This window comes from Diachasma alloeum, unplaced genomic scaffold (assembly GCF_001412515.2).
Source record: "Diachasma alloeum isolate Michigan unplaced genomic scaffold, Dall2.0 Dall_scaffold_02535, whole genome shotgun sequence".
Taxonomy (NCBI): Eukaryota; Metazoa; Arthropoda; class Insecta; order Hymenoptera; family Braconidae; genus Diachasma; species Diachasma alloeum.
Window position 1 is genome coordinate 24,700 of NW_021682254.1, and position 26,557 is coordinate 51,256.

Consider the following 26,557-nt stretch of genomic DNA (forward strand, 5'->3'; position numbering starts at 1 on the left):
CTTTTTACATTCTCTTCATCCCCCAAGCGCTTTAGAATATTCGACTCTATTCGAGTATACGCCTGACATCTGTCGTGAATACTCGCTGCTTGCAGCTGCTTTCACCCGGTCGGAAGCAGTAGCTGGTAATGTTGGAACCGCCGACGAGAGTCGATCGATACCCCTCGCTTCAATTGTTTATTTAAACATAATCCAATCTTATTTATGGTTAACGTCAGTGATAAACTGCCCTCGACACGTGTAAAAAATCCCAGAGAGGATTAAATAATCAAAGTGATAATTTGAGAGTTGAAACATGACGGAGAAAAAGGAAGAAAAAAAGGACGACCCCCGTCTGGATTACATTTTCGAGTATTTGAAATGCTCGAGTGGTTTGAAACCCGACAAATGGAGCAAAATGATCAATACTCAAGACTCCAAAGTAAACGAAGGAATAATTTACAGATAAACCGTGATATCCCGTCCCGAGAGTGAATAATCGTCTCGTTTTCAGGATCTGATCCTCAAATTTTTCAACACACCGACAGAAAATATGCTAACTATGCAAGTGTCTTCAGCGGGAGTACTCATTCCTGCCCTGGGAATACAACCAGGCGCCAAAGTCAAGACGTCCTACTTTGCCAGACGACAGCCGGTTAATATTACAGAAGTTAATTACAGGGAGATGCTCATCCCAGGTGATATGTCTCCCAAACCAATTGAGGATTTTGCTGTGCTCATGGAAGAGGTATAACTTCAAGACTCGTAATACTCTTTACGGAAAGTTCAAGTAGATCATTAAATATTTAATGATCTTCCTGGTAGGTTTATACACCGATGCTCACTAATTCTGAAAATCAAGGGAGATGGCCGCCTTTTATAAGGAAAGATGTGAAGAAACATGTGCACAATATGAAAAATTGTATATATGAGGTAATTATTTGGTACTGGCTGAGAATGGACACGGGCGAAAAAATTGAATAGAAAAACCATTCATTTTGTAACCTCCACTTTTTGACCCTTATATTCTCACACTTAGAGTCTGACCCTTATATTACATTTGAGAGCGCTTGCTACAACCCGGGCTGATACGAAATTATCATCCTCGAATTGAAACACTCATCCCTCAGTCGAGTATAAAATATACTAGAATCAAGTATATATTTTTTGGTGTTCTGTGAAAATTTCCAGAAATTTCATAGTAGTAAATTTCGATAAAGTGTGTAAAAATGTTTTTTGGCGCGTGGGAGGTGTGTAGCACTCGCCGAAGCCCAGTGTTGGAAAAAAATCTAACCCAACTGATTAAAGCAGAAAGACAATTCAATTGAACAAAATAATATAAAGCGATGAATGATATACGACGGAAGAAAATGATGTGTAAAAATACGATCCGGAATACAGAATTAATTAGCTATATGGCGAGAGAAAGAATTTCCCAATTGTTTAAAATAAAGTGAAATACAGTTTCGTCGAAAATACCGTCGACAGGTGCACGAAAATATCGCTTTTATCCATTTCTCCTCGCTCCTTATCATTACCCAACTTATATTTCCCTCGAATCTCTTATTTCATCTATTCAATTTCCGTTTCTCCCGTCATTGTCACCGTCACTCGACTATTCCCGAGAGCTAGATACACTTTTACCAATCCTGTTGTATAATTGAATTTATTTTCACCGAGTCGATATTCACCAGCTTCAAGGAAATATGAGGGGAGAGACGTTCTTATCAATGCCAATAGGAATTGAAAAACTTTTTCAAGTTGAGAATTTAACGAGTGATCGGGTGGATTATGAGTTGAAGTCCAACATCGAGGACACTATCGCCAAATGGAGTTTTCAAATTAAAGAAGTTTTGGGGGAAAATAGTACGGACACTAAGAGCGGAACTCATCCACTACCGACTGCTGGTTAGTCACTCAGAATGATCTAAATTAGCGATTTAAGGGGTGATTCAACACGGGGAGAATACTTTTTCGTTTTTCAAGAGAAAAAATGGAAATTTTTTAAATTTTAACCGACAATTTTAACCTTGTCGGTTAAAATTGTCTACAGCCACTCAAAATTAGGAATTAAAAATTTCTTTAATGGATAAGTCAACTTTAATAGTATATTTCGTAACGAGTGCAAAATAGTATATTTCGTAACTAGTGCAAAAAAGTGTTTTTTGGCTAGTGGGAGGTTTATATCACGAGCCGAAGGCGAGTGATATAATCCCACGAGCTAAAAAACATTTTGTCACGAGTTACGAACAATATTTTTCATCACAATGTGGCGGAATTGAACTTTTCACCCCGAACTCTTCACGCGGAGCATGCCGAAAAGTTCACTTTTCGTCACAGCGTGATGAAAATTATTTTTAGGCACGCTCCGCGTGCCTAAAAGTCCAATTTCCTCCACATTGTGATGAAAAATATTGTTCGTAACTCGTGAAAAAATACACTCGTTACGAAATATACTATTTCAACGTTTTTTTTTTCAAAGTGTTCTTTTAATATGATCTCTATTTTTTACTTCTTAATTATAAAAAATTAAAGGAGAGAATTTGGAGAAGATCCATTTTGAAATTTATTCATTAATCAAAATTTCTGTTAATATCTCAAGAAAAAAATTGTTGCTCAAATATTCTGTATGAACTTCATTCATGTCACACGACAATAAAAGTATTATGTGACTCATCTAATTACAATGCTCGCCATTGGGTCCTATTTGAAAAATATGACTTCAGTAGAGACGACGCAAAAAACCAATCAAATTATTTTACAGAATGTTCACAGAACTCCAATGGACTTATAGAGTTTCAATAGAAAATCAGTAGATTTTTTTTATGAAAGTGTCAGATTTTTCTTGTAATTTTGTTTAACTAGACAACATGTACAACTTGTTTTCTTTTTTTTCTCTGTTGTGTAGTTGGTTATTCGTCAGTGGAGGGGCTTGCCCCCCCCCAGCGGGGGCTCCGCCCCCTGGACCCCGCTTTTTCGACCCACCCAACCCCCCTTGATGGGACTTCGTGATAAAAATAGATGATAAAAAATTGTAATTGTGATGAAAAATAGTAGACATCATCTACTATTTTAAATTTTTTTTCTCGATAAACGAAAAAATTTTTTTCCCGGGGTGAACCTCCCTCCAACCGATTTGTTCTCATTCCATTCTTTATGATTTTAAGAGATAGAATTCTGGCATCAGAGGTTGAAGAATATTGAATCCATCTACGAGCAGATGAAAGATCCAAGAGTTAAGAAAATGGTTTCCCTCCTTCAAGTGACTGAAAGCCCTTATCTCAACAGTTTGGAAATTTTATTCAAGAATATCATTGCGGGTTTGTGTCGCCGAGTTACCTTTTAATCTTGGCTTTTAATCTTCATTGCTTTCTGTCATTACCAGCTGTCGTCGAAGCGAGAGACATTTATTTGTACTTGAGGCCGTTACAGTCGCACTTTGAGGCGATGGAGAGTCTTGATTTGTCGGAATTTCAGTTGAAAATCAAACCTCTCATGCACTGCATTTGTCTCGCTTGGGCTAATTCCAGGTATTATTGCACTACGACGCACATTATTACTCTGCTGTCGGAAGTCGTTAATCTCATCATCAGTCAGGTATTAATGAATTCTTTTTTTAATTTCGATAAAGCGGAAAAACGGTTCAAATCGACTTAGTCCTCAGCTTCGTTTTCGAGAAATATCTCCGAATCTAAGGGAGATAACGAAATTTTCGTAATGACCTTTTCTGTAGCCCTCAATTCGCTCTACAAAAAAGGTTATAACAAAAATTTTGCTATCGCCCTTAGATTTCGAGATATTCATTGAGATCTGGCCGATAGTCAAAATCGACTTGAATCGTTTCATCGCTCCGCTAGTGAAATAATTGGTTTTCTTCAAACATTCTTTCATTATAAAAATTATTATGAGTTACGTATTCTCCATTGGGACACATCGATGCATTAATTAAATTTTTAAGCGACGATTATTCCCCTCAGACTTTAAAATTTCTGGATCCATCGTCGCTCTTTGAAGGCGACGCAAACGATACTCTGAAGAAAGTCGTATCAGTGTTGGAGCTTATTCAGCACTTCCGAGATGTTGTTGAACATTGCAGAGTCAATATTGACAGTTATTTCAAAGCTGAAGTGGAGCCCGTGCTCTGGACGTTTCACGAGAAACTCATTTTTGAACGTCTCTGGAAGTACGAAACACGCTTACAGCAAATTAAAGTAATTATTGATTCCCACACGGGGGGAAATATTCAATAAAAATTACGTATCTTTTCCGTAATTCCGGAGCGAAATGTGGTTGTAGAAAATTTTACGGAAATGTCACGGAATTTTTCCAGAGCTCCTGTGAAAAATTACGATATACCGTCACTTAAATTTTCTGAGTTGATTTCGTAATCCGTGAGCGAATTGTGAGTTCCGTAATTTTTACTGACCATTTCTCTCCGTGCATAAGTTCGTATCCTTGAATGTCATCATCCCTATTTTTCTGTGTTCTCTAGAGTATATTCGAGATTGTCCAGGACTATATGAAACTTGATCGCACTGAAATCGGTGGTTTGAATGGGAAATCGTTGTGTCAGGTCGTATTCCAGATATATGATGACTTTGTTAAAAGTTATAATGAATTGGGAGCCGTTCAGGATAATATTCTGCTCCCGGAGAATGAGGAGTTTACAGCGACTATCGAGGATTTTTTAGAAAAGGTCAATTATTTCTGTAATTTAACCCTCAAGTACTGCGTTCCTGCCACATGTGGACCCGAGAACTTGTGTTGTACACTGATAGAAAACATTATTTTTATTGAGATGTTGCTTTTCCAGTTTCAAATACACTGTTAGAAAATTACGCTTGAAATTTCCAGGGAAAAAACTTGAAATTTTTAACAACGACAGAGTTACATAAAATTTCTGTAGAATTCTTCATTAACAAATTAGTTAATTTCTTGAATATTCTAGTAATTCTCGATTTCCAGGTCCATACGGCACTGAAAAACCTTGAAAATTTTGAAAATTCAGACAATAACTTCTCTGAACTTTCAATCTATTGAAAATTGAATTGTATGTGATGTTCAATTTTCACGATGAGTTTGGAAATTCAAGCTTTCATTGAAAAATCAATGATTCTTAACATGAAAAACCCAATTTTCTTGCATTTTCAAGATGAATGAGAAATTTAGTGAACGTTTTCATTCCAAATTGAATGCAAACTCACAACATTGAAATTCAGATGACATTGTGACTGAAATTTCAAAAAAATTCTAACACTGTAAATAAGATCTTACGGTCAATATCAATTATTTCTTCTCGAGATATATTTACTTGAATCAAATAGAACAGTCCTTGACGTCAAGTCGCATGTATTCACCACAAAAATGGAAGAGTTGCATTTTTTTAAACCTAATATAATCTCCAGTCGAGAAATTTCCTGCTTTCATGAATTGATAAATTAATTCGTCCCTAGGAGGTAATTAAATTGAGGAATGAATTGAACGTTGTTTTCTCGAATGAAGCCGATGTTTAAATTGAGCTTTCCGTACATCACATTGAACGAAATTTGTGATATCCAAGTTTGTGTTGAATTACCGTAATCTGTGATTCTATTATTGTAAACTAATGCGATTTTTTTTAGTCAAGAAATATAAACTTCTTTCAACTCAACATCTTACTATAATCTCAAAGCTTTTTCCGCGTAACAATATTCATCCTGATTCGACATACGGAATGCTCACTTCATTTATAATTTACTTGGAACTACGTATGATCGTGTAGATTGAGATAACAACTTATTTAGTCATGAGAATAATTTCGATGGAATAATTAAAAAATGGCGAGCATTTTCTATAAATAATTTGTAAACAACCAATTTTCCAATAATCATTTGTTCGGAATCGTAACAAATTCATTCATATTCATAACTTTACCAGAAATCGCTTCAGATCTAAAAAAAATTCCGAAATTTTAAACAATTCCAATTATTTATTCATAAACAACGAGGCTAATTATTAATGATTTAAAAAAAATGTTACTCCTCCAATTTAATTTAATATAGTGGTTCGTCCCAAACTGTAAACGATACTTGCACATCTCTAAATACACTTTCTATCGAATTAAACTAAATAATTTTTCTGGGTATACAAATACACCAATCGATCCTCAGCTCTCGTCAATAATCTCATTCTCCCCACAATAAACCCTTCCCCCGCAGATAAGTGACTACGATCGCAAACTGGCGACGGTATTCCACAAATCATTCACGGAATGCTACAATATTCAAAGCATAATAAAATTCATCTGGCAGATTGGTTCAATCGCCCTGAGACCAATCCTCCAGTCCCAGCTGCTGAATCATTACGAGGAGCTATTATCAAAAATCCACGAGTGTCTAGACAACGTAAAGGTAAAATTAGCTCGCAAAGCTCGAAAAAATTCCCCTCAACTAAATCCCCTCTAGGTTCTATTTGACCGAGGAACTAGAATGAAGCAGGAAACGCGGTACATGCCGGTGGATCAATATTTTCCACCAGTAGCTGGAGCTTTATGTTGGCTGATGAAGTTGAAGCGTCGCACTAATTATCCTGTAGAGTCCATAAAGTTGATAGATCACCCACTACTCGTCAGTCAATCAGCACGCGAGATAACTGCCAAGTACGAGGAACTTCAGGTACGCCATCGATCAATCCTAGCAAACCAACTTAAAAGTGTACCGAGAAAACCTCTGATATTTTACATTCATTGAAGACCATTATGAACAACGCGGAGGACGAGATATTCTCGGAGTGGTCGGAGCGAGTGCCCGCAATTTGCGAGGAAAATCTCACCAAGACACTATTCACTGTTAATGATGATCGATCCTTGGAATCTAATTTTGATCCTCAGCTCGATGCCATTCTCAGAGAAACTAAATACATGTACATAATGCAGAAGAGCGAGCTGCCCCAGGCTGCTGTCGATCTGTTCGATAGGACGCAATTTTTCTTTGAAAATAATTATGACATCGGTCTCATCACGACGTGGTAAATTACTGGGATGTTAGGGGTGCTCAGGGGAAAGGAACAAGTTTTCCGACAAGTTTTGTTGCGGGCGAAAGCGTTGCAAGTTGAACAAGTGGGAAATTGCTTTCGTCATAAGTTAGTAGATGGATTTTTGGTAATAAATCAGCAATTTGCTGCTGGATGGAATTTATGTGGTGATGGAGTTTATGATGGAGTCAATGACTCAGTGAATTATTGCCGTGATGTTCACTGAGAGAAAAAATTAGATCTGCTGTAAAATTATGTTCTCATGACGAGATCTTTTGTCGCACTGCACTGTTAGAAAATTATTCTTGAAATTTCGAGTAAAAAATCTTGAAATTTTTAACAACAATCAATTTACGTGGAATTTCCAGTGATGTTGTTATTGATGAATCAGTCAATGTTCTTGAATATTCGATGAAATTTGATTTCTCAGGTTCGTACAATGAAAAGTACTGAAAATCATGAAAATTCAGGTTTTTTTTCTGATGACTTTTCAATCTGTTGCTTCATTTTCGCAATCGGGTTGAAAATCCAAATAGTCATTGAAAATTCAATGATCATTCATAATGAAACACTTAATTTTATTGAATTTCCAAGATGAATCAGGAATTTCATGAGGAATTTAGTCGGAAATTGAATTCAAGTTCTGATTATTGAAAATTCAAATGCATCTGTTACTTAAATTTCAAAAAATTTCCAACAGTGTGTTATTATAATTTTTATCTGAATTTTTTATCGTGTTTCATTCCACTGAAATTTCAGGAAATCTGGTCATTGAAAATTCAGAATTTCCGTTCCATTGTTCTCTGGAAATGAATAGAAAACCAGAAAATTCTGGTAAATATGTTCTTGAATTTTCAGGACAGTAACAGTAAATACGATTTAGGGGGAAAAATTCAAATTCAAATGAAGTAAGGAATTCTCATCTCCATTAAAATTCTGAAATTTTACTGAATTTTTAGTGAAACCTGAAATTTAACGATTTTTCCCCCTAAATCGCATTCAGTGTCATTGTCCTGAAAATTGGTAGCCAACGGTCTACGAAATTTCATTTTTTTTACAACAATGCGTGTTAAATCGACTAACTTGTGGAGAAAACAGAATGTTTCCACGAAAACATGATAATTTTCGTAGTAACGCACGGAGTGAAATGTTCACTAAAAATTAGGGAACTCACAATTCCCTCACCGATTACGCAATCAACTCAGAAAATTGAAGTGACGGTATCGTAATTTTTCACAGGAAATTCAGATGAAAATTACGGAACCCTCTGGAAAAATTCCGTGATAGTTCCATCAAATTTCCTACAATCACATTTCGCCCCGAAATGTGATTACTATTATTAATTATGGAAAAGATACGTAATTTTTATTGAATATTTCTCTCCGTGCGAAGCAGTTGAATAACATTTCTGCTTGTCCCGAGAACAAAATATTTTTGCAACAACTAAATCCATATCCGCAACAAAAATTTTTCATCTCAGAGCAGTCACCAAATGATCGGCCCTAAATATTATTTTATTTATCACTTTTAACCCGCGATTTTTCCCTTAAACAAGACTTGTTTGATAAAATCATTCTTCATCTATCAGCGTGAGGTTTAGAAATTAAATAACTCTCGGATGTATCAATACCAGGTACAATGAAGTTAAGACAAAAAGTTCGAGGGTTGAGATGGAGCTGTTGGAGGAGGAGCTGGAGGTGATCGATGGGATGATTGACGATGGCCAGATCAATTACAATTGGAATTCACCGGGTACGCTTCGATGTTCGGGGGGTGGATCCATCAATAAAAGGTGCGGGATTTTGTTACAGAAACTCCGGATTACGTGAAGGAGCTGTTGAATTCCGTGCGGAACTTGCATTCACGGGTTATTAGGGCACAGGAGAATGTTGAAAAATTGATGAAGATGATGTACGAGTGGGCTATGGCTCCGGTGCTCACGCGGAAAGACGGGAAACCGGAGAATTTGCTAGCTATTGGGGAGCGGGAGGCCAGGTTCGATAAGAGATATCAGGACATTCAAGCGTTTGGGGAGGAAGTTGTCAGGGTTTTGGAGGAGAATTATAAGCTTTATTTTGACCTGATGCCGGAGGAGTTTTATGCCAGGGAGGAGTCTGATGGGGCTGCCTCAGAGCTGGAGGCCGACGAGTTTGATGCGGGAGCTGCTGAGAACTTTGATGGAACGGTCCGTTCGATGTACGTAAAAGGACGATTTTTCAGGGGAGAATTCAGTGGTTTCCGGTTTTTTTCCGGTACAAAAACCCGGAAAATTTACCCCTGGAAAATTTTTCCCTGGGGAATTTTGCCCTTAGGTCTTGAGGCTCTCAAAATACTCTTGATCTAGTCTATAAATACTGCAGAAACATTCTCCCAGAAAAAATTGCTCGAATCGCGCCGAGTGATGTGTTAGTGAGAAATGGTCACGTTACTGTTCCCTCACTCCTGTCGCGTCAGGACCGTTGCAAGTATTGCAAAGCTATTGGGGCCCTCTGCATATTCTCGCGTAATACGTAATAGAAGTTTTGATAGATAGACAGCAAATAAGAAGAGATAAAAAAAGAAAAAATGTCAGGGATAAAGAGTCAGTGCCTAAAAAAAGAAAAAAGTATGAAAGTTTATTGAAAACTGTTTGTGGAAGTCCTGGTAATTACGTGAAATAAAGAAAGACACCTTCAAATTGTGAAATGAATCCAGATGATTTTTCAGCAAAGAAAAAGAAAAAAATTGATGAATAACTAGAACGAAAATGGTCTTCAAATATTGAAAATTGTCCAGTGCAACCATTTGTTGACAATCGAGGTCCTGTTCATGATTTGGAGATTGACAGCAATGAGATGTGTTATTTCAAATTGCTTCTTTTCTTCCTTAAATTTGGTTCATCCTGCCGACCAATAAATTCCTTTTAAAAATTTTCAGAGGAGGGTGAGGTAAAATGGGCACTTTAGACTTTTTTTTATTTGTTAATAACTCAGAAACAGATTTCTCACTTGAGCTCAGTTTAGGCTCGTCATAAAGGGAAATCATTGTTCTTTGTATTAAAAAAAAATTATTAAATTTTATCAACATTTCAACCTCTCATTAACATTTAAAAAAAGTGAAAAGTGTCCGTTTTACCCCAACCTCCCCTATATTTCGGACTCATGTATTCAAACGTGCGCATGGGTAGTGGGGATAAGATTTCGAGTCAGACAGTTAACAAAATGTTCAAATTAAGACTTTTAAAAATATTATTTCAAGACCTTTGAAATCTCAGAATAAAGTATTATTTTTTGAGTGCAGTCGCCAAAAATGTAAGATTATCAAACCTTCTCTTTCATTTCCTTATCGACAATTGGAACTGAAAACACCAATCGAATAAAATATAATACTTCACAATTTCCTCTCGCAGTAGCGAGACTGACGTAGACGCCGGCTTTGGCGAAGGTGATGATGGAGAAACAGAAACGCTTCCAGTGAACGTGGAAATGACCCCGTCAGAGGAACTGAGAAAGCGGGAGAAAGATGAAAAAGAAATGGAACTTGAAGCACCACGACAGGTCAAGTGGAAACCTTACCTTGCTTATATTGATCAGTTGGTATCTCAGGGCTTAGTGCAAGCAGTCTCGACGAGGTACCGAATTTATCTGATCTATTTTAACCCAGTATTTTTTTAATATCATAACCGGGCATTTCATTAGCCCGAGTAGAGAGGAATATCAAATACACTCAGATTTTTTAATTAAATTTGAAAAACTTTTATGGAAAATCCATTGAGCTCCCAATTAAAATGCCCTCGAGTTTTATAATCAAATTGAGAAATTAATGTTGAATGTTCGGTGTTACATTTTAATAGGGGAATGGAATTATGGGTGAAATTTATTGATTTTTTTTTTCATTTCATTCCAATAAAAAACTTGATATTTCTTCTTTGAAAAAAATTCTTTCTGAATTAAAATGCGTTGGATTTTTGGAAGAACAAGGGTCTTGACCGATATCTGTTTTTATTCAAGTTTCTGTTGAAAGATAATAATGAATAGTGATTTCATCGTGAATTATAACGTTTTATTCAATTCATCAACCTGTCATCCTTTGATTGAATATTCAATATTGAGTTTATATACCATCTCAGGAAAAAGAATTTTAACAGGCAATTTATTGATTAATTTTCCCCACTCGATTTTAATAAAATCGAGATCTTCGCATTTCGTGAAAAATTTTCCATGTTTATCAAGTGATGATTGAAAATTTCTAAACAAAAATAATTAATATATTTCTTCAACTTCGGATTAAATAACCCGATTCTTTCGAAGTCATTTATATTGTTCCTATTTTTCCTGTTTTCTCCTATTATCCAAAAATTAAAAATAAAGTTTTCCTTAACATTGAATAATAAATGGTGATTTTATCATGTCTCCTAAGGTTTTATTTAATCCATCAACCTATCACCTCTCACTTGAATATTCAATATTCAGTATTATATTCTATCCTTGAAAAAAGAATCTCAACATGAAATGTGTTGATTCATTTTTCGCTCTCGATGTCAATAAAAAATACGATATTTCTCGTTTCATGAGAAATTCTTCAAATTCGTCAACTGATGATTGAGGACCTCTAATTAAAAATAAGTGGTACATTTCGTCAATTTCGGATTAAATTTCCTGATTCTTTCAATCATAAAGTACACGGAGAGAAAATTTCAATAAAAATGACCAGAAAAAAACGTAAAAATTACGTTTCGAAACATAATCCGCGAACGAAGTAAAATTCAATAAAAAGTATGAGTCGGAACTGAAATTGTACGAATCGCCACGTAAATTCTACGATTTGTTCCGTAAAAATTAACCACCCGTCTGATGACTCACCGCTGTGGGGACAACAAGTCGTTCCGTAATTTTTCCCCAACGATTGAGAAATTTTACGGAACGGAACGTACAAATAACTCACCAGTTTCATAAAAATTGTTGAACGTTCAAGAATTTTTTATTTTGGAGGCACAATAAGTCGGCAAGTTTCTGTAAGATTTTACTTCTTCGGGAAAAATTACGTGACAATTTCGTACTTTGTTGGGTGATGAACTGAGAATTCACAGAACGTTTCAGATTTCTTCTCTTCCAATCCTATAAAAATTGCCGGAAAAGGATTCCCCACAGCGGGTTACGTGAATTGTTCCGTAATTTTTACTGAATATTTCTCTCCGTGCACTTTACTTCTCCTTCACTTAAAATTGAAAAACAAAAATTGTTTCCACCACCAATTCCCCAGTATCTGCTACATCCTGGACGACACAGACCCCGAAGCCCCAATCTCTCCGCTCTTCGAATTGCAGCTTTCCTTGGACCCCCCGGATATTGTTTTTCGTACCCCAGCGCAAATAAACGATCCAAAAGGATTCTACCTATTTTACGAGGATTTGATGTTCGATATGATGAAAATGGGAACATTAATTCCTCGTTTAGACCCGGAGAAGGTGTTGGAACGAGAAAATTATGGGGTAAGGCATCGTATGGGGAAGTGTACGGCAGCTCCTCCGCCTGGTTGAGTAACTAATTGCCATTTTTTCTCCCCTTACCCCCTCCCCCCTCCGCCCTACTAAAAAGATCGATCTGACGGAGGATTCGAGGATAGTATTTATGCTGGAGGAGACTTGTAACAGAGTTAAGCAGGCGCTGGTTCAGGCCCAAGAGTACGGGCAGGTAAGTTTCACGAGTCCCCGAGGTCTAACGAAGGTCTAATTAAGACAAATATGTCCCCTTACTCATTGTTACTAAATTACCCCAACGAAATGAAGACGTACGAGCAGTATTGTTGGCTGTGGCTGGACGACAGACAGGAGTATCTGAATAATTTCCTGCGTTTCGCGAAAAGCCTCAGTGACGAAGAGAAAGAATTAGCGAGTCAATCCCCCGAGAATTTTCCCGAAACCCTCAAGGAGAAAAGGCCAGAATTATCCGACTTCAAGAGAGAAATTGATTACTTCATGGACTACTACAAGAAATGCGATGAAATTGAGAATGAGAAGATACTGTTCAAGTGGCTGAGGATCGATACAAAACCGTTTAAACAAGCTTTATTGAATATAATCTGCAAGTGGGCGTACGTTCTAAAAATGCATCTCGTGAACTCGGTGAATACGAGGTATCAGGAGCCACTCTATTCTCGTGCGCCGTCAATACTCGAGGCATTTCTTGGGTCCTTTGAATATTTAAAATCACTGTCTTGTTGCAGTTTAATGGAGTTGGCGGATTTTCTGCATGCTGCTAGTGATCGATTTACACAGCCCGTTCTGGAGGACGATTACGATGGGCTACTGCAGACAATATATTATTTGAAGGAAGTGAGGGATAGGCAGTATAAAATTGATGACATGTTCGGTCCACTCAAGGTAGTCAAAACCATCCGCTGTTAGAAATTTCTGGACATTTGAAGATAAAAAGCTTGACATTTATTATTTATTTATTTATCTCTTCATTGACAAATCAGTTAATTTCTTGAGTATTCGGGTAATTCAAGAAAACATTCAATAGAAAAAGTCAACTGAATTCGATTTTTCTATGTAACTTATTCTTTTCATATATTTTCTAGAGAATTTGCTCGACTCAAATTTTCTACGTTTTTTTCATTCTATTTTTCTCTTCTTCTCATCAAGAAAATCAAACGAAAACACTTGGGAAATTTGAGCCGAGGAAATTCTATAGAAAATATCTCAATCGAATAAGTTATATAGAAAAATTGAATTCAATACAATTTTCTAACGAATTCGATATGTTTTTTATTAAATTTTTTCGTCCATGTAAAATCAATATTTAAAAAATGTTCAAATCCACACTTGAATAGTTACTCGAAAAGTAGGAGATTTCGTGCTCAGCGATTGAATCAGGGCTCGGGAACAATAAGACTTCTCTTCCGTTTCACCCCGCGATCTACACACGAAACACCTTAAGAGGCTTTCTGACTCGAAACGAGTGATTGAAAATTGGAATTTTTCTTTCTCTCTGTATAAAAGGAGACCATCAATCTACTTAGCGACTATCAAGTAGAATTCGAGGATGAGACATTCAATTGGTTGACGACATTACCGGAATTGTGGACGAATGTAAAGAAGTTGGCCGCGCAGATGAAGCAAGTGGTCTCCCCACTCCTCGACCATCAAGTGGATCTCGTGAAGAAACGACTGAATTTTTTCGACTACCGGCAGCAACAGTACCTCAATAAATTCCGCCGGAATGAGTTATTCAAGTAATTATAGCAAGAATAATACAGTGGGCGAGCAAACATTTCGTATAAATGGAAATCTCATTGCTTCCAGTTCTGGCTGCAAAGATGTTTATGAGAAACTCGATTCCGTAAATTCCGAGATTTCAATGCTCGAGGATGAATTAAAAACGTTGACGGAAACCACTCAGATATTCGAGCTACCGGGCCAAGAGTTCAAAAGCATTAAAGAGGCACGTCGAGAATTGAAGCTATTGAAATGCCTGTGGGACTATGTCATCGTCATTGAAACGAGTTTGGATGAATGGAAAATGACGTTGTGGAAGAAGATGGATGTCGAGGGGATGGATCAGGAGTGCAAAAAGTTAACGCGCGAATTGAGACGTGAGCCCCTGCGTTCATACACTTTCAGAATTTTGTTTAGAAATTTAACGATGCCCAAGTACCTTTTACACTTTCGTAAGGGACACAGTGTTGATTCAAAGATTTTTAAAAGTTCATTTTTAAAATTCATGAATCATTTACGTTTGACAAAAACTTACTGAGTGACAAATTGATTGTTTTATCAATTGTTTATGGAAAATTGGAAAAAGAATTGTGGAATTGTGGAACTCGATAGAAAATGTCATCATTTTTTGGCTGATTCTATTGAAGACTTCAAAGCTCTACCACGCATTCATACAGAGAATCTCCACTAGAAACTATTTTATGGAAAAAATGAATAGAATTCCTTTTTTTTATGTAACTCATTCTATTGAGATATTTTCTATAGAATTTATTCAACTGAAATTTTGTAAGTTTTTGTGTTTGATTTTCTTGATGAAACAAAAAGACCAATGGAATGTAAAAAATGAGAAAATTTGAGCCGATGAAATTCGATAGAAAATATGTCAATCGGTGATGGTCACTACGGAGTACATTAGTACTTGAATCTCTAAGTGAAGTACTAAGTCGCCATTCAGTACTAAGTCGGTAAAAAATTTAGTTCTTAAAACTATTCAAGTACTAAGTCGCCAAAGTATTCAGTACTTTAAACTGTCCAAGTGCTAAATATTTACTCCACTTAGAAATTAATCCTTCTAAGTTTGAGTACACGAAGTACTAGTACTTGTTTTCTTAGTGCTTAAAACTATTCAAGTACTAAGTAGCCAAGGAATTTAGTAGTCAAAATTATCTAAGCACTAATTAGTCAACGGATTTATTCCTTAAAATGGTCTGAGGATTAAGAAGTAAATTGGTTTAGTACTCAATAGTACTTAGGACTTTGTACTTACACTCTTTTCAAGTACTAAATATTTAGTCTATTTGGATATTAATTTATCTTCCAAGTCTAAGTACATGAAGTACTTAGTACATGAATTATTCGAAGCATTAGTACTTTATGTACTTGGTATTTAAACTGCTCTAAGTACTAAGTAACCCAGGGAATTAATACTTTAAACTATCGAAGTACTAAGTAGCCAAGAAGTCAATTGGTTTAGTACTAAATATCTAGTCAACATCGATATCAATCCATCGTCTAAATCTATTGCAAGTACACGAAGTACTTAGTACTTGAACTGATTTAAGTACTTGGTACTTAATGTACTTTGTACTTAAACTGCCCCAAGTACTAAGTACTTAATTTATTCAAACTTAGGAGATGAATCAATTCCTAAGTACTTATCGACTTTGTACTTAATAATTTCGCAAGTATTAAGTACTTGTGTACTCAAGTATTAATAAATCTAAATTTACTCATCACCGAACTCAACAAAATAAGTTGTATAGAAAAAAAGAATTCTCTTGACTTTTTCTACAGAATATTTTCTGTTGAACATTTCAATAGAATTTGCCAAAAATGAATAGAAATTTGAATAAAAAACCAATAGAATTGTCCAGCGAATTCGTGAGGTTCATCTATTAATTGTTTTCGTGCGTGTAGTCATTAAAAATTTTAAGATCCTCAATTTTAAGAGTTATTTCCTGACAGTGGGTGACTAATGAGTGTCGTTAATTTTACGCCATAGTGTTGGATAAAGACAGTAGAAGTTGGGAATTGTACGGTTATATCGAGAGCCAAGTTAGAAATATGATGTCGTCATTGAGAGCTGTATCGGAACTACAGAATCCTGCGATTAGGGAACGGCACTGGCAGCAGCTGATGGCTGAGACACATGTAAACAACATCAAATGGAAGTAATTTTCGATTCAAGTGAATCATAATTTTTCGAATAGGTGAAATTCACGATGGACGACAGGACGACTCTGGATGATCTCCTGAAACTTGAGCTCCATAAGTACGAAGAGGAAGTTAAAAATACTGTTGACAAAGCAGTCAAAGAGATGGCAATGGAGAAAACCCTGAGAGAATTGACGAACACTTGGACCAGCCTCGAGTTCAGCAAAGAGTATCATGAGAGAACGAAATTGAATCTTTTGAAAATTGATGAAGAAACTGTTGAAATATTGGAAGACCATCAAGTAAATTATTAAAACATTTTTGGGAGAGAATCCAAAGGATTTTTTGGAATTTCATTAGTTCTGCTGAAATTTCACGACAATTCATAAAGTTATAAATAGAAAAATAACGAAAATTTAATAGTTTTAAGAATATATTCACCTGAATTGCCCTAATTTGCGATTTTTTTATGTCAATTGATTGAAATTTCGGTGGAAGTGCCACCATGCGCGAAAAAATGTTATAGAAAAATCCAACGAAGTCGATAGAAAATTTTTATTGCAATTTGTTTGGTTTCTTAATCAGTTGAATTTCATTGTTGTATCCAACTTTTTCTATTAAGACATTTTCTACAGGAATTCCTCAATATGATTTATGCAAATTTTTCCACTTTATTTTTCTTCACTTTTCATTTTTAAAAATCTATTATAAATTTGAGCTGAAGAATTTCTATTTTCCTATTTTTATCAAATTTGTATTGGATTTTTATAAACAAAAAAAGGAAAATAGAAGTTAAAAATACGAAATATAATATATTATCGTAAATTATTATTTTTTTATAGATAAAAATAGGAATATCTATAGAAATTCTGTCTAGATATTTTCTAGGGGAGAGTGGAGTAAAACGGGCCTTTTTGATTTTTTCAGAAATGTTAACAGCTCATTCAATTTTAAAATTAAATGAAATAATTTTTTTTCCACGGAAACTACACTTCATCCCCTTTAGAACGAGCCCAGACTGATCTCAATCAATGAATTTCTTTCTAAGTTATGAGTATCACAAAAAAAGTCAAAAGTGGCCGTTCTACCCCACTCTCCCTTATAAAAATATCTCAAAAGTAATGAGTTGTGTAAAAAATCGAATTCTATTAATTCCCTTCCTGTAGAATATTTTCCATTGAACATTCCCATAAAAAACGGACGAATAAGCTCCGGAAATTTTCAATAGAATCGGCCAAGAACTAATAGAAAGTTGAATGGAAGTCCAACAGAATTTCCTACCGAATTCACAATTGTTTTTGTTGATATTTTTAATAATAAAGAAAACACTTTTCATTAACACCGAAAATTGTCAGGTGCAATTGCAAAATATGTTGGGCTCAAGATTCGTCGGTTACTTCATAACTACAGTAACAGATTGGCAGCACAAGCTGAGCAACGCCGATGCCGTAATCAATATCTGGTTTGAAGTGCAACGTGCTTGGATGCACCTAGAAAGTATTTTCATTGGATCCGAGGACATACGAAATCAACTCCCCGAGGATTCCAAACGTTTCGAGAAGATAGATCGTGATTTCAAAGTAACTCGTTGTATCATCCACCCCCGAGTGTGATATTACATCGCTGTAAATTGAATTATTTCAGGATATACTCAAGGAGATGCTGGCAACACCGAATATCGTTAAGGCTACCAATAAGCCGAATCTCCTGGAGAAGCTGGAGGAGCTGCAGAGACAATTGAATCTTTGCGAAAAGGCACTATCGAATTATTTGGATACTAAGAGATTAGCTTACCCCAGATTTTACTTCATATCCCCTGCAGATCTCTTGGATATTCTCAGCAATGGTAAATTGAATGAATCAAAATATTTTCCACGATGGGCGGCGCCTAACGTTATTAGACGGCACTTATCCAAATTATACAATTGCATCAACAATTTAGAAACCATCACATCAACTTCGATTGTGCACGGATTTAAATTTCCAGGGGATAATCGTATGAACCTTCGTAATTTGCTAGCATTTTCGTCATTATGAAATTAAATTCAATTCTTTTTTTGATTGACAGATTTTTTTATGACAACGAATACCGAAATTGTTGATTCCTTTGGTAATTATTCTCGTTGCAAAAAGCAATACGACCGATGAGAATCGTATGTCCCAATTTATCAGCAGTTGAATTTTCATATTTCAATAAATGATTTATTCATGTTCTGATTTCTACACGTATGAAAAAAATCAATAGGAAACCTAGCGAATTCGCTAGAAAATTCTATTGGAATTTTATAAGAATTCTATGGGGATTTCTATAGAATTTCTATTAGAATTCTCTTAAAAATTTTATTTGTTTTTTGCGATGATTCTAATGGATATTCGATACGAAAAAGTCAATAGATTTAGAATTTCTGGTGGAATTTTTCTCTTGAAATTTTTTCTATTACCAATTATTGGGCACTAATTTTCTAAGCTTTTTCCACTGGATTTTGTTGTATTTCGCAACAACGAAAATTTAAAATAGAAATTCGCAATCTATTGACTTTTTGTTATCGAATATCCAATAGAATCAGCGCAAAAAACAATATAATTTTTTAATAGAATTTTAGTAGAATTCCAATAGAATTTTCTAGCGAATTCGCTAGGTTTTTTAGTGAATTTTTTCATGCGTGTATGCTCACTGAATAAGATTTTAATTATAATTTCAATTCAATTCCTTCTAGAACTTTAGAGTGTGAATTTCTGGAATTCAACGTTTGTTCATACATAGTTCACACGGTAATTCAATTAATCTGTTGTTCATCTCATCAATATAATTCCGTGCTTAGGATATTGTCATCTCTTTTTTTCAGCACCAAATTAAAAATTAAAACTTCATTTGGAATATTGAGCCACAGCTTATTTTTATTCATATCAGAATTTTTGTATTTGGATATTAACATTATTCGTTCCAAGTTAAACAATCGATCATCATTTTCACTATATTGCATTCAGATTCTCCTATCCTTAACGTCAAGAATGTGAGATAATCTCATAATTGCAGCGATTAATTCTAATCAACTTGGTTCGAAGAAAACCTTAGTAAACGCAATATTAAGAAAGTAGAATTATTCTATTTTCCTCTGACCTAAATGATTTGGGCAATTATAATTCGTTTATTCATGTTTCATAGAATGGTATTCAATTCTCTTCTGTGTTAGGCGGGCTTCATGAAAATCGTCTTACTTCCTCATCTTCGATTCGAGATATTGCTCATGATTTTTTAACAAAGCTTCTCAAATGTCTCAAGAATTCTCTTCCAAACGTAACCAAAGCGTGCAGTTGCTTGGCTTGAATCAAAATTAGACTACAAAAATATTGTAAAACTATTGATCTCGGATATTCCCAGCAATGGAGTAATGGATTGTCCCGACACTCCACATTTTATTTCTGGAAATAATCGCTAACTAGTCCGCAAGCGCTTCTCTAAATTGTACGATTCCATCAAAAATTCAGAAGACATCCCATCAATTTTAATTTTGGATGCATTCAAATTTCAGAGGAGTAATCGTTTAAATTCTCGTAATTTGGAAGCATTTTTTATCATCACCGGTTGCGTCAAGCCCTGCGAACCAAATAAATCATGAGAATAAATTTATGTCTGGAGTAAATTTATTCCACAGTTGGACAATTTTAGGAATTCATCGCAGAATGCTTTCATTTAGCCATGCGGTCGGGGATATCGACTAAATAGTTCATAATTAGCGGAATTATTGCATTTTCGGTCACAATTGATTGGCAGATTATTTTTGTTCATTCCGATACTTAACTGAGAATTTTACAAAGCTGACAAATTTATCCCCAACAATGAATATTACAATTTCATAATAATTAATCCTTTTCAAATTTCTCACGACGTTTTTACAAAATTTTCAAATCTCTCACGACGTTTTTTACAAAATAAAATTTTGTTACTGCGCAAAAATATCGTCAAATTATTCATCCTGGATATTCCCAGAAACGATGTAATGGATCGTTTCGACACCCTACTTTTTATTTTTGGAAACTATCGTGAATTAGTCTGTATGAAAATATCGAAAGAAATGATTGATCGCAGATATTCTCGACAACGGTAAATTAGTTCAGTAGCGAAGCGGTAAACCGGGTCAAGTTGATTTTGACTTTTGGTCAGTTTTTGATGAATATCTCGGAATCCAAGAGAATTAGCAAAATATTTCTCATGACCTTTTTTATAACCCTCAATTGGCTCCACAAAAAAGGTCATGACAAAAATTTTTGCATCTCTTTTAGATTTCGAGATATTCATCAAAAACCGGCCGATACTTAAAAATCGATTTAACCCTGTTCACCGTTTTGCTATTGAGTTGGATGAATCCATATTTGTTCCACGATCGGCGATACAGAACCTCATGAGGTTTTCCAAATGAGGTTTTCCCTTGTCCTTCGGCGAATGCGGTACAGGGGTTCGTGGGTGGAAAGGGAACAAATCGTAAAAACCAGAAAGTGTATACGAGAGAAAAAAAACTCAGCAACTTATGAGATCGCAATAAATTAAGTCATTTAGAATTTTTTCTGGAAATCCACAGTACTGACTAACTTGTGTGCTATTGTCTCGGGATATGCCTTAAATGATTAATCTGAGATATTCTCAGCAATGCATGAGTTAAATCTAAAATAAAATGGATGAAAATCTCAGCAGTGGTACACGGAGAGAAATAGTCAATAAAAATTACCAGAAAAAAGACGAAAAAGTCGAAAAAGTTTCGAAAGGTAATCTGGGAGCGAAGTAAAATTCAATAAAAAGTGTCAATCGTCACGTAAATTCTACGATCTGTTCCGTGAAAATTACTCATCCGTCCGACGCCTCACGGCTAGCCATGAGTCACCGTGAGGATGAGATTTTAACAACACGTTCCGTAATTTTTCCGGAACTTTTTGTAAAAATTCTTAAACATCCCAGAATTTTCATGTTCTGAGGCATAATAAGTCTTGAAGTTTCTGTTAGATGTTACAACTTCCAGAAAAATTACGTGACTTTTTCGTATTTTTTCGGTGACAGACCCGAAATTTTACTGAACGTTTCAGATTTATTCTCTTATATTCCTATAGAAATTCCCTGAAAACGATTCTCGCTTGCGGATTACGTGAAATGTTCCGTAATTTTTCTTGAATATGTCTCTCCGTGTAATTGATTCTCTCAACACCTGACGCTATATTTCAGGAAATAATCCCGAATTAGTCTGCAAACACCTATCCAAATTATACGACTCCATCGCAAATTTAAAATGGAAAATAGAGAGTGGAAAATCCTCAAGGATCGCCAACGTAATGATCGCGAAAGATGGCGAGGAAATGGATATGTATGGAGCCTGCGACTGTAGTGGAAAAGTGGAGGTATGGTTGAATCGTGTTACTGATGCTATGCGAAGAAGTGTACGTTATCACTTTAGCCAAGCTGTTGCCACGTACGATGAAAAACCTCGTGAACTTTGGATAATGGATTATCAAGCACAGCCAGCACTCTGTGGTACACAAATTTGGTGGACCACTGAGGTGAATATGGCTTTCGCAAGATTAGAGGAGGGCTTTGAAAACTCGCTGAAAGATTACCAGAAGAAGCAGATTAATCAACTCAATGTGCTCATTACTATTCTCTGTGGGGAATTGAGTGAGAATGATAGGCAAAAAATTATGACGATATGCACTATTGATGTGCATGCCAGGGACGTTGTGGCTAAGTTGATTTCGATGAGGGCGGAGAGCTCCTCGAGCTTTCAGTGGCAGTCACAACTCAGGCACAGGTTTGTCACATTTTTGCACTGATGGAGAGGATTAGTTATTGTTAACGAATGGATTTGGTTGGAGAAGAGGTCCCTTCGGTTTCATCAAATGTTCATTCGTTAATACATAGTTAATAAATGCACATTTGGGGAGGCTTGCTTGACTCGACTTTCACCTTTCAAATGAACCTTTCGTTAATTATTAACGAATATTTATTTGGTCATATTTAACTCTATTATTCGTTAATTGTTAATTACTCTCTGGCATAAATGAATCGTTGTATCAGTGTGGGTTACATTTAAGAACATCGAAGTATCTTTTGCAGTTTGGTATAGACCACGATATTGATTCAATCATTCTCAATCAGCAAATTTGTCAATTTAATTGCGTAAGAAAATTTTTAAAAAAATCACCAATATTCAGTGTCGTTTAAATTACATCAATTTTACACAGAATTATTTTTTTTAACATTTGTTGTTCATGAATAAATAATCGAAATTGTTTATGCTTTTGAACACCTGATTGCATATAAATTATTTATGGAAAAGGCTCGTCATCTTCGAAAATTGTATTTTTTTAATTATTTCAGCAATTTTCCTCTGAAGAATAAATTTTTTAATTTTTTTTCAGATTTTTAAAATGTTTTATGTAACGTCCCTCTCCATTTTTGATAGATATTTGTTTATAGAAAAATGAACTAATAATCTATAAATGTTGATTTATAGATAATCTATAGATGTGGATTTTTCTACATGACTTATTCGTTTGGGATTTTCTCTTCAAGAATTCTCGGGCGTGATTCTTCCAAGTATTTGTCCTTGAAATTTATTACAAGGAGCAATTAAAAATGTAGTGGAAAAAACTTACATCCAAGATTTTCTATAGAAAAGAATTCTATAGATACAATACATTTTATAGATTTTATAGAAGATTGAAATTTCAAAACTTATATTCTCTCTCATTTTTTATAATTAAGGAGCAACAATTTCAGATCATATTCAGAAAACTATAAAAAATACATTTGGAGATTTTTATCAAGGTGACTTTTCAATTTAAAAAAATCATGCGGAGAATAGTATTTTAAATTTTTTTCTTTCTCGAAAAACGTAAAATTTATTTCGAGGTAAACCTCCCCTTAATAGGTTTTGAAAATTCAATCATTCAATAGAAATTTTTAGAGAAAACCTAGGTTCATCTATTAATTTTTTCACTCGTGATGCTTTTCTCTATTGCATTCACCCAAAGCAATTCCCTCTTGAATAATCAATCTCATCCTGAAATGAAATTACTTCCGAAAATAAAATGGTTTTTTAATTAACAAGAGTTCACATCGCATGCAGATCATGATTAAAATAGCCTCAGCTGTGGATATGCCAAAAAATGTATGTAAATTTCCCTCAAAATTGTTGTTTTTACGGTGTGTTTTCTTTAGATGGGACGATAAACTTGGCGACTGTTTTGCCAATATCTGCGACGCAAGTTTTGCATACGCCTACGAGTACTTAGGGAATGTTCCACGTTTAGTAATAACACCGCTGACAGACAGATGTTACATCACCCTCACTCAATCCTTGCATTTAGTAATGGGTGGAGCGCCAGCAGGGCCCGCCGGAACAGGGAAAACAGAGACTACCAAAGATTTGGGGCGTGCGCTGGGTCAAATGGTTTATGTATTCAACTGCTCGGAGCAAATGGATTACAAAGTGAGTTGTTATTCGGATTAAAATACCGATGAATACGTCTTGTGCTGATTATCAAGGGAAGTTATGTGCGTGAATTAAATTTTGGATAACTTTTGACTTTTTTTAGCAAGCGAAGAAAATTCAACATTTCTTCTACGTTTATTCCGTAGATATAGAGTAAAATCTCTATGGATTTTATACACTCAAATAAATAACACCTTATTTTAGGATTTCAAAGGTCTTAAAATGAGGCAAAAGGCTTTAACTTATCGAGTGGACAACTCAGTCGAAAAGAAAAATGAAATTGACTAAATGAATCATTCATGTTGGAAATTATTTTTCTCATCAAATTAGAAGTGTTATGGGGTACTTTTCCGGTCTCAAAAATAATAGTTAAAGAAAATGTTCATAGATAATGGAGGACTTGTGACTGCAGTGGTAACAGTCGAATTTTGATCGGGCAACATCGCACGCTTCGGCTAGTAGTGGGGTTGTAACAGTGAGATGAATGTTTGTGTGTGTTATACGTGTCCATATGCTTCCAGCACTGAATTATCGTCACCGACTTGACCGACCTCGATCAGCTGTTGTGCGGTGTTGTCGCCTTGCTCGACTCGTAATGGCGGTCAAATTTTTTTTAGAGGAATTCGAAAATCAATCGAAGATATCACGCCTATATGGCCCGGTCCCCTACTTGTTCTCGCCGGCGATAGATTCTCCATAGTCTAAAGTAAATGGCTTGTGGTTTTTTTTCAATATCTTGAGTGTCTAACNCGGTCCCCTACTTGTTCTCGCCGGCGATAGATTCTCCATAGTCTAAAGTAAATGGCTTGCGGTTTTTTTTCAATATCTTGAGTGTCTAACCCATGCAACATCTCGATCAAAGTTCACACGGTCACGTTTCTTCCCTAAGCATAATGTTACAAGAAGTGATTTTCAGAAATGAATTTCTCACTAGGATGACCCGATGGGAGGATTAAGATTATTACTAACGTGCGGCTCAAATATGAACCTGGCATATGAGACAATATTAAAATTATGGTGAATAATGTGGGTTTTGGCTGGACATGCCTAATTCGAAGCTTGAAATTCTCAAGTTGAGAGTTTCGAAAGTCTCAACTTGAGACTTTGGTGAAACCTTTTAATTTAAAACTTTGAAAGTCTCAAAATAAAGCTTTTTTTGGTGTATGTTTATCCCTGATTTTTGCTTAACTTTTGCCTCCGCGTGGCGAATTTTCCAGTCCTGCGGAAACATTTACAAGGGCCTCGCGCAAACTGGCGCGTGGGGATGCTTCGACGAGTTCAACAGGATATCGGTGGAAGTATTGTCTGTTGTTGCTGTGCAAGTCAAGTGCGTGCTCGATGGAATTAAAAGCCGAAAGAGAAAATTTTTGTTTTTTGCGGAGGAATTGAATATTGTTAATACCGTTGGAATGTTCATTACGATGAATCCGGGGTATGCTGGGCGAACGGAATTGCCGGAGAATTTGAAAACTTTATTCAGGTACATCATATTCAGCTGTAATATGCCTATTTTCAGCGTTAACTCGAAATTTAATGGGGCTCAAACTGTTCATACACGACTGATTGTGTTTTCATGTTTAATATTGAGGCAGATCTCACACACAGAAAAACCTAAATGTAAATTACGTTTTACTACGCATAATTTATGCTTAACCAATATGATGGCTGGTGGAGACTTTGCGCCATGAAAATCGGAATTTAAGCTTCAAAAAGGTTTTTTTACGGTCAAAATAAAAACTTAAATTACTTCCCAAAAATGTCTTTTACTTTATGGTTAAAATTTTATGGTTTCAAAAATGTCTTAACTTTATAGTTAAGTTACTAAAAAACATCGTATTTTACGGGTTAGACAGCTTTTTTTTCCTTCGTTGTGAATTACGGATAACTAAACGCGAAGTACGGAAAAAATCATCGTAATTTACGAATATGGAATCGTAAATTACGTTTATGTAATCGAAATTTACGATGATTTTGAGAGTAATTTACACTCCAATTTCAAGCGTAAAATACACTTCAGATAGCGTAAAAGACAACTTCTTAAGGATATTCAGACCACACTACAGGCTCAACCAGTTTCAATCATCAAATTTGTCAATTGAATTGCATGAGAAAAATTTCAAAAAAATCTTGAATATTCAGTGTCGTTTAAATACATTAATTTTGCAGAGAACTGTTATTATTTGAAACATTAGTTGTTCATAAGTAAATAACTAAATTTGTTTCAATTTCCAGAAACCTTATTGAACGATAACATGAATAAATTTGTAATGATTTCGAACAAATGAATTTTATGGCGGAAAATTGCAATTTTTTATTTATTTCTGATAACTAAAATTTGTGGAACAATTATATAAACTTTCTAATTTTTTTAGACTTTTAAAATGTTTTCTAACGTTTCAATATCGCGATTAAAATGTAGACTTGCCAAGTTTAAATAACAAAATCATTATAAAACAATGATTTAAATAACAAAATTATTGTAAAATGTCATAATACAAAAGTAGAAAAGCATTTCACTGGAGAAAAGATGGCCAAAGTAGGGGAGGATGGGGCAAAACGGCCCCCCTTCAATCATCAATATTTTCCGATTCAATAATCCGATTGGGATGAGTTAGAGCTCGTTTTGAAGAATGAAAAATTATCTTTAAAATGAAGTTGAAACTGGGAATTTTCACAATGTCATTCACAAGTTATTGACAATTGAAGGGGGGCCGTTTTGCCCCACCCTCCCCTA

At 35.3% G+C, this 26,557-nt stretch overlaps 1 protein-coding gene across 1 annotated transcript in view; it reads left to right on the forward strand.

The window, feature by feature from the left end:
- The first annotated feature begins 295 nt into the window (after nucleotides 1-295).
- LOC107046859 (dynein beta chain, ciliary-like) overlaps nucleotides 296-26,557 on the forward strand; it is a 57,077-nt gene continuing 30,815 nt past the window's right edge. The window contains exons 1-27 of the mRNA XM_015269581.1: nucleotides 296-421; nucleotides 494-727; nucleotides 805-912; nucleotides 1,674-1,887; nucleotides 3,147-3,299; nucleotides 3,365-3,576; nucleotides 3,957-4,190; nucleotides 4,472-4,675; nucleotides 6,177-6,368; nucleotides 6,423-6,632; nucleotides 6,710-6,984; nucleotides 8,624-8,742; nucleotides 8,802-9,138; nucleotides 10,382-10,600; nucleotides 12,232-12,460; nucleotides 12,567-12,662; nucleotides 12,758-13,104; nucleotides 13,195-13,351; nucleotides 13,973-14,205; nucleotides 14,276-14,565; nucleotides 16,191-16,339; nucleotides 16,399-16,644; nucleotides 17,698-17,922; nucleotides 17,987-18,188; nucleotides 21,558-22,137; nucleotides 23,550-23,820; nucleotides 25,041-25,303. Of these exons, the coding sequence (XP_015125067.1) occupies nucleotides 296-421; nucleotides 494-727; nucleotides 805-912; nucleotides 1,674-1,887; nucleotides 3,147-3,299; nucleotides 3,365-3,576; nucleotides 3,957-4,190; nucleotides 4,472-4,675; nucleotides 6,177-6,368; nucleotides 6,423-6,632; nucleotides 6,710-6,984; nucleotides 8,624-8,742; nucleotides 8,802-9,138; nucleotides 10,382-10,600; nucleotides 12,232-12,460; nucleotides 12,567-12,662; nucleotides 12,758-13,104; nucleotides 13,195-13,351; nucleotides 13,973-14,205; nucleotides 14,276-14,565; nucleotides 16,191-16,339; nucleotides 16,399-16,644; nucleotides 17,698-17,922; nucleotides 17,987-18,188; nucleotides 21,558-22,137; nucleotides 23,550-23,820; nucleotides 25,041-25,303 (6,125 nt within the window). The remainder of the gene's footprint in view (nucleotides 422-493; nucleotides 728-804; nucleotides 913-1,673; nucleotides 1,888-3,146; nucleotides 3,300-3,364; nucleotides 3,577-3,956; nucleotides 4,191-4,471; nucleotides 4,676-6,176; nucleotides 6,369-6,422; nucleotides 6,633-6,709; nucleotides 6,985-8,623; nucleotides 8,743-8,801; nucleotides 9,139-10,381; nucleotides 10,601-12,231; nucleotides 12,461-12,566; nucleotides 12,663-12,757; nucleotides 13,105-13,194; nucleotides 13,352-13,972; nucleotides 14,206-14,275; nucleotides 14,566-16,190; nucleotides 16,340-16,398; nucleotides 16,645-17,697; nucleotides 17,923-17,986; nucleotides 18,189-21,557; nucleotides 22,138-23,549; nucleotides 23,821-25,040; nucleotides 25,304-26,557) is intronic.